This window comes from Nyctereutes procyonoides, unplaced genomic scaffold (assembly GCF_905146905.1).
Source record: "Nyctereutes procyonoides isolate TBG_1078 unplaced genomic scaffold, NYPRO_anot_genome, whole genome shotgun sequence".
Classification (NCBI taxonomy): domain Eukaryota; kingdom Metazoa; phylum Chordata; class Mammalia; order Carnivora; family Canidae; genus Nyctereutes; species Nyctereutes procyonoides.
The window spans coordinates 69167-77187 of record NW_026575041.1 but is presented as its reverse complement, the minus strand read 5'-3'; the positions used below and the strand labels follow the sequence as shown (position 1 = coordinate 77187).

Below are 8021 nucleotides of genomic sequence, written 5' to 3'. Positions count from 1 at the left end.
TTGGCTCCTTGTATTGCCCTACATATTCCTCTTAATTTAATAGATATGGTTATTGTTAAATGTGCCCTTCAAATTTCTGATTAACTCAATGGTCCTAGTTTTCAGCTCTTAATTCATCATCACATTCCCCAGAGGTCACATTTCCATGAACTGTTTTCAGCTAATGACTGAATGTAGTCGGGAAACTAGGGCAGGCCCATTCATAGAAGGTGCAGGACACTTCTGATAGATGACTTTGACTTGAGGATAGCCAATGGCCTTGAATAATTGTTTAGAACTGCCTGACAATCTCAGATGTTTCTTTGTACCAAAACCTCTTTCCTTATTTTCTCCCTAACTCAAGGTGAAGCTTATATCAATGTATGACAGTTCTTCTTCTTATCCATTCTTGTCTCCTTGTTACCTAGCACCTTGTTGGCTCTTTGTCTATTTTGCTTCAGGGATGTCATGCTCTATTAACCATACTCATAACTGCTTGAAGTTTAAGCTCTCTTGCATGCCCTTTGGGTCTTGTTCTTTTGTATGATAACTGCAGTCCTCCAGTGTTTGGTGGTTACATAGCCTCTGTTATGTCCAGACCTCATCACATGTATGGATATTAATGAGCTTGGCTCAGTGACTGCATCTCTTGTTGTCCCTGTCAGCAGAGAAGAGCCACTTTTCAACTCTCAGTGATGCTAGTATCATTTTTGCAGCTCATTCCTAATTAGCTTAGTGACTACTGTATCCTCTAGGCTTCTTATGGAATGCCATCTAGGATAGGTCTTCTGACCTTGTATGATTTATCCATCCCAATGTGCTCACTTTCCTCAGCTACTTTATAATTCTAAAGAATTATTCATAAAAGTAGAATCATGAATACAATGTGGATTAAAAGAAAAAGTGGAAGGAATGTGGTATTTTAGCGTGGGAAGAAGCATGATTTAACTTGAAGTTAAATTTGACGAATGGTAAGAATACAAGTCAGTTGGAATACCTGGCTAATGAAGTAGATAAGCAAGCATGCTTTACTTCAAAACTGAGAGACTTGATCCATCCTTCTGAAGGAAATATTTTTATTCCATTTTTTCCATAATTGAACAGATGACAGTTTACTGGATGGACCAAATGAAGAGAAAAAAGGCAAGGAACACAGTAGATGTACACAAATGAAAGAATCAGGACATATACAGTGTATGGAAAAACATAATGAAAATAATCAAATGCCTTCACATGCAGAGGACTTCTTTTTTCCTTTCTTGCCAGTCGCTTTTGTTTCTACATGTAACCTATAGGATGACCTATTCAGATCCTCAATACTCTCCTGGGAGAATCTCTTTTTAAAAGATTGATTGATTGATTGATTGATTGATTTTAGAGAAAGAGAGAGAGTGGAAGAGAGAGGCAGAGAGAGGGAGAGAGAAACCCAGGCAGACTTGATGTTGAGCCTGACTCGGGGCTCAATCTTACGACCCTGAGATCATAATCTGAGCCAAAACCAAGAGTCAGTGCTCAACCAACTGCAGCACTGAGGCATCCCATCCTATGAGAATCTTTTTAATAGTTACCCTTTGAACTACTGAACTTTATTAGAATGTTAATTTAATAAATTTACCTAAATCCCACTCTATACACTAAGCCAAGCACTAGTTTATCCTCTTTAATGAATTACACTAAGTTACATATATCTGTAGTATCCTAGACATTTTGGAGATCAACAGTACAACTCAAACTAAATAAGATTATCCAGTGTTTTGCTTGGACCTCATAAAGTTCCCCCAAAATGTGTCCCTTTTGCTGTTACCTTGTTCTCTTACTCAATTCCAGGTAGGTTTCCAGAGATATCTAGAGGCTTTTCTTGGGCAGACTGTTAGGAGTAAGCTTTGTAATATTGTAGCCCTTTGAATGTTTCAATATGTAAGTCCCTCAACTTTAATATTATCATGTATTCTATCTTTCTGAAGCTCTAAGCACCTAACAGGCATGTGGGATTACCAGAACAGAAGTCCCCCGTACATTCAGGTAGCACATCCAAATTTCTAAACCAAATCTACAAATCAACTCCTTTATAAAATAGTATTGTTCAAGCAAAAGATGTTCTTTTAGCAACTAATAAAAACTCTGCAGTCTAAATTCACTTAAAAGAATCTGATGGATAGAGAAGAGAGAGGAAAAAAGGAAGTAAAGTTTTGTGTTTTTATATTCTTCAACACTATATCCAGATTGGACTAATGAATTTGAAACTCAGAAGAGTATTCTCCTGTGAAGAGTAAAATGGTGATAAAGTACTTCTCACATTCTTCCACAGAACAGAGTTGCTTCCAAAATGCACTTCTCCTCTATTTACCTTTGGGAACATTTTCAACTTAGATGACAACAAAAACAAGGGGTATAATTTTGTATCACCAACCATCACAACACTTAATACATTACTTTATAATTTTTTTGTCTATGTCATTGCTTCATACACTAGACTTTAAGCTTCTAGTGCAGGGGGAATATGTTTTTTTGAACTTTTAATTTCTGTTGCTTCTCACAAAGCCAAACATAAAATTGACTCCCAGTCACTGGTATGCTGGTAAACTGAATCTCTGAAAAATAAAAACTCCCCATTTGTAGCATTTGTCAGTTCCCAAGTATAAATGGTGATTTCAGGCTGCCAATATGACATTATTGAACATAAGAATTGAGATGAGATGCTCAGTATGGCTGCTTGCAAAGCTGATATGTGCTGGCTATAGCACATTGCTGCCTCCAGTGTTTGTGGGATTTGTGAAATATCCCTCCTTTTGATTACTTTTCCAACTGCAAAATAATTGATGTGATTACCATCAGCTTTCCACCTCCACTTTCTTTTCCTTTTTTTAAAGATTTTATTTATTATTTATTTATTCATGAGAGACAGAGAGAGGCAGAGACATAGGCAGAGGGAGAAGCAGGCTCCCTGGAGGGAGCCCGATGTGGGACTTGATCCTAGGTCTCCAGGACCACGCCCTGGGCCAAAGGCAGGAGCTCAGCCACTGAGCCACCCAGGTGTCCACAACCTCCACTTTCTTTTTTTTTTTTAAATAAAATCTTTTTTTTAAATTTTTATTTATTTATGATAGTCACACACACAGAGAGAGAGAGAGGCAGAGACACAGGCAAAGGGAGAAGCAGGCTCCATGCACCGGGAGCCCGATGTGGGATTCGATCCTGGGTCTCCAGGATCGCGCCGTGGGCCAAAGGCAGGCGCCAAACTGCTGCGCCACCCAGGGATCCCAACCTCCACTTTCTAATGCATTTTTTTTTTTTACCATTTTATACAACTGAGTTTTAAGCTTCTGCTTGCTTCTTAATTTGATTTGGTTACCAAAAAATTATTTTCTTAAGGAACCATATTTTAGGTACCGTTAAGTATAGCCATTTATAAGCTGAGCATTATAAATTATTTAACTTTGTTCTTTGGTTGGTTAAGATAGCTATAGTAGGTCCTCTGTGGCATTTGTGAAACCTCTGAAATTTTAAGGAAAATATAAATGTATTTATTTATTTTTTTATAAATTTATTTTTTATTGGTGTTCAATTTGCCAACATATAGAATAACACCCAGTGCTCATCCCATCAAGTGCCCCTGTCAGTGCCTGTCACCCCCCACCCCCCGCCCACCTCCCCTTCTACCACCCTTAGTTCCTTTCCCAGAGTTAGGAGTCTCTCATGTTCTGTCTCCCTCCCTGATATTTCACACTCATTTTTTCTCCTTTCCTCTTTATTCCCTTTCACTATTTTAATACCCACCATTTGCTTCGACGTGGTTGGAACTGGAGGGTATTATGCTGAGTGAAATAAGTCAATTGGAGAAGGACAAACATTAAATGTGTTTATATGTGATTTTTCTGTGGAGAAGGGCTAATAGATTTCATTAGATTCCAAGGGAACTATTATGCTTAAAAGGGGTTAAGAAGCTCTGCTTCAAACTTTTTCCAGTGCTCCAAAGTTCCCATTTCCTATAATAAATTAGCAAATGCCCCTAATCACTGAAGCCATGCTATTGACTATCCAATAGTAGATACTGATCTATGGCTTACATGACATGACATATCTATTCCTACCTTTTGAAATATTAACTGTGAATGAAGAAACAAGCTGAAGTATTCTCTAGGAAGACAACACACTTTTTCAAAAGGCATGATGTATGAACAAGACTCAGTTCTTATTTTTGATCTCAAATATTTTTCCTAGATGCTTTTGGAGCATTAGAGTATTAGTACACTAGTGAAGAGCATGGCATCTAACATGCAGAAAGCCTGGATTCAGATCAATGTTAGATGTCTGGTTGATGGCCTACATGTCCTTAGGCCTCAGTTTCTTCATCTCCAAAATGTAATTAATATTATTATTAATTAATATTAATATTATTATATATTAATTGGGTTGTGGGTTTTTTTGTATACTTTTCTATTGGGGTTTGATTTGCTAACATATAGCATAACACCCAGTGCTCATCGCATCAAGTACCCCCTCAGTGCCTGTCACCCTGTCACCCCAACCCCCTGCCCACCTCCCTTTCCACCACTCCTTGTTCCTTTCCCAGAGTTAGGAGTCTCTCATGTTCTGTCACCCTCACTGATATTTCCCACTCATTTTCTCTCCTTTCCTCTTTAATCCCTTCCACTATTTTTTATATTCCCCAAATGAACAAAGCCATATAATGTTTGTCCTTCTCTGATTAACTTACTTCACTCAGCATAATACCTTCCAGTTCTATCCACGTTGAAGCAAATGGTGGGTATTCCTCATTTCTAATGGCTGAGTCCGTTGTATACATAGACCACATCTTCTTTATCCATTCATCTTTCTATGGACACTGAGGTTCCTTCCACAGTGTGGCTATTGTGGACATTGCTGCTATAAACATTGGGGTGCAGGTGTCTTGGTTTTGCACTGCATCTGTATCTTTGGGGTAAATCCCCAGTAGTGAAATTGCTGGGTCATAGAACAGTTCTATTTTTAACTCTTTGAGGAACCTCCACACAGTTTTCACAACACAGAGTGGTTGTACCAGAAGATTAATCACCATGACCAAGTGGGATTTATCTCTGGGATGCAAGGCTGGTTCAACACTCATAAAGCAATCAACGTGATAGATCATATCAACAAGAGAAAAAACAAGAACCATAAGATCCTCTCAATAGATGCAGAGAAAGCATTTGACAAAATGAACAGCATCCATTCCTGATCAAAACTCTTCAGAGACTAGGGATTGAGGGAACATTCCTCAGCATCTTAAAAGCCATCTACAAAAGGCCCACAGCAAATATCCTTCTCAATGGGGAAACACTGGGAGGCTTTCCTCTAAGATCAGGAACAAGACAGGGATGTCCACTCTCACCACTGCTATTCAACATCGAACTAGAAGTCCTAGCCTCAGCAATCAGGCAACAAAAATAAATCAAAGGCATTCAAATTGGCAAAGAAGTCACTCTCCCTCTTTGCAGATGACATGATACTGTACATAGAAAACCCAAAAGACTCCACCAGAGCTCATATAGCAATTTGGGAGTGCGGCAGGATACAAAATCAATGCCCGGAAATCAGTGGCATTTCTATATACTGAGACTGAACAAAGAGAAATTAAGGAGTCAATCCCATTTACAATTGCAGCCAAAAGTATAAGATACCTAGGAATAAACCTATCCAAAGAGGTAAATGATCTATACCCTAAAAACTACAGAACACTTCTGAAAGAAATTGAGGAAGACAGAAAGAGATGGAAAAATATTTCATTGAGTTGTCTGAAGAATAAATGGAGTATGTCTTAAAAGCTGTTAATAGAACACATAGTATTCGAAAGATAAATGGATAAAGAAGAGGTGGTTTATGTATACAATGGAATATTACTCAGCCATTAGAAACGACAAATACCCACCATTTGCTTCAACGTGGATGGAACTGGAGGGTATTATGCTGAGTGAAGTAAGTCAATCAGAGAAGGACAAACATTATATGTTCTCATTCATTTGGGGAATATAAATAATAGTGAAAGGGAATATAAGGGAAGGGAGAAGAAGTGTGTGGAAAATATCAGAAAGGGAGACAGAACATAAAGACTACTAACTCTGGGAAACGAACTAGGGGTGGTGGAAGGGGAGGAGGGCGGGGGGTGGGGGTGACTGAGTGGCGGGCACTGAGGGGGGCACTTGACGGGATGAGCACTGGGTGTTATTCTGTAAGTTGGCAAATTGAACACCAATAAAAATATATTTATTATAAAAAAGAACATATAGTATAAAGTGGTCACTCAATGTTAATTACTCTTAATATTTTTATTATTTCATTATTAATGTTTTTATATTTCCCTTATTGGACTATAAAACTATTGAGACATAACATTTTATGACTGAAAATACAAAAATGCTCTCTAAATATTTGTTGAATAAAGTAATAAAATTACAAAAAAGGTATCTGATAGACAGTAACCTACCAGAGTTGCTGTTCTACAGTGAAAGTCACTTTTTTCAGTTTTTTCCTCAGGCAATCATCTGTTTATTTTGTAAGGAGAAGACTGAGTATATAGCCTTGCGTATCTGTTTTGTTTTTACACTATAGATGATGGGGTTGAGCACAGGAGGCAAAAGCAGATATATGTTGGCCATCATCGAATGGACTATTTTGGGTGCTGATGGACCATAACGATGCACCAAAGACAGGCTCATCATGGGGATGTAGAAAACAGTCACTGCTCCAATGTGGGAGATACAAGTGTTAAAGACCTTATGTCTCTCTTCAGGGGAGGCAATACTGAGGACAGAATGAATGATCAAAATATAAGACAAGATAATGCATGGTGTATCTATTCCTGTTGTCAGGATGAGATCAATTAATCCACAGATGCTATTGGCCCAAGTATCTGAACATGCTAATTTAATCACATCTGGGTGGTAGCAGTAGGAGTGGGAAAGGACATTTGTTCTACAGAAATAGAGGGGCTTAAGGAGCAAAAGTGGTGGTACTACTAATACTACAGTGCGTATAGTCATTAACAGGCCCATCTGAATGATTCTAGAATTAGTGAGAAGGGTAGTGTACCTCAGAGGATCACAGATGGCCACATAGCGGTCAAACGCCATAGCCACCAGCACCCCAGATTCTATGAAGGTAAATCCATGAAGAAAAAACATCTGGATAATGCAGGTATCCAGATTGATTTCAATTGCATCAAACCAGAGGATACTTAATGTTGTTGACATTGTAGAAACAGTCAAGCCTAAGTCAGCAGCTGAAAGCATGGAGAGAAAATAGTACATGGGCTCATGGAGACTCTTCTGGGTAATGATGACAAACAGGATCATGCTATTCCCGGAGAGGGCAGTGGTATAGAGACAACAGAAGGGGATAGAGATCCACACATGGGCAGATTCTAGGCCAGGAATGCCAGCCAACAAGAAGGTTGGAAATTTAGATGTCAGGTTGCTTAAGATCTGCATGTTTTCCTGGATTTGTAGCATTTGTCCTCTCAATTCTCACATCCTATAGAGATAATGAATTACATTGTCACACATAAATATTCATAGAAATTTTCTTTTTAGTTAGGAGAGCTATCTAGTCATGGATAAGTATTCTATTATTGCGAAAACACGGATCAAAGTCTATTTTAATTATTTATATAAATAAAATGCACACACACATATACATTTTACTTTTAAATTCAAGAAAAATATATCTAAATAATCTTATACATTTTGATGATAATTATTTCCTATATTGATCATAAGATTCTATGAATAGATAATAATAAAAATCAAAGCATTCAATTTTGAATATGTTGTATGTGAAACGACCAAGGGAAACCTACCTAAAGATTTCTATGGATCTTAAGTGCCCACATGGGTGTGAATTTCCAGGCAAAAGTCACCTGAACATTTTGAAGTTATCATTGTATACATGCCATTTTAGTCTAACAGTGTGAGTGAACAACCTCAGTGAGAACATTTACAAAAGAAAACCAATGAAGACAAACTCTGTAGAAGTTATGGGAAAGAACTATATACACTAAAGGAAGA

General features: G+C 37.9%; 1 protein-coding gene across 1 annotated transcript; it reads right to left on the bottom strand.

Annotated features, from left to right (window-relative positions):
* Positions 1-6488: 6488 nt before the first annotated feature.
* LOC129506573 (olfactory receptor 51F1) lies at positions 6489-7466 on the bottom strand. Its single transcript, XM_055320348.1, has one exon. It carries the CDS (start codon positions 7464-7466, stop codon positions 6489-6491), a length of 978 nt encoding a protein of 325 aa, XP_055176323.1.
* Positions 7467-8021: the final 555 nt, after the last annotated feature.

Bases quoted from the DNA above. Each gene is read 5' to 3' on its own strand.
- LOC129506573 (XM_055320348.1), bottom strand. From the start codon at position 7,466: ATGCTACAAATCCAGGAAAACATGCAGATCTTAAGCAACCTGACATCT.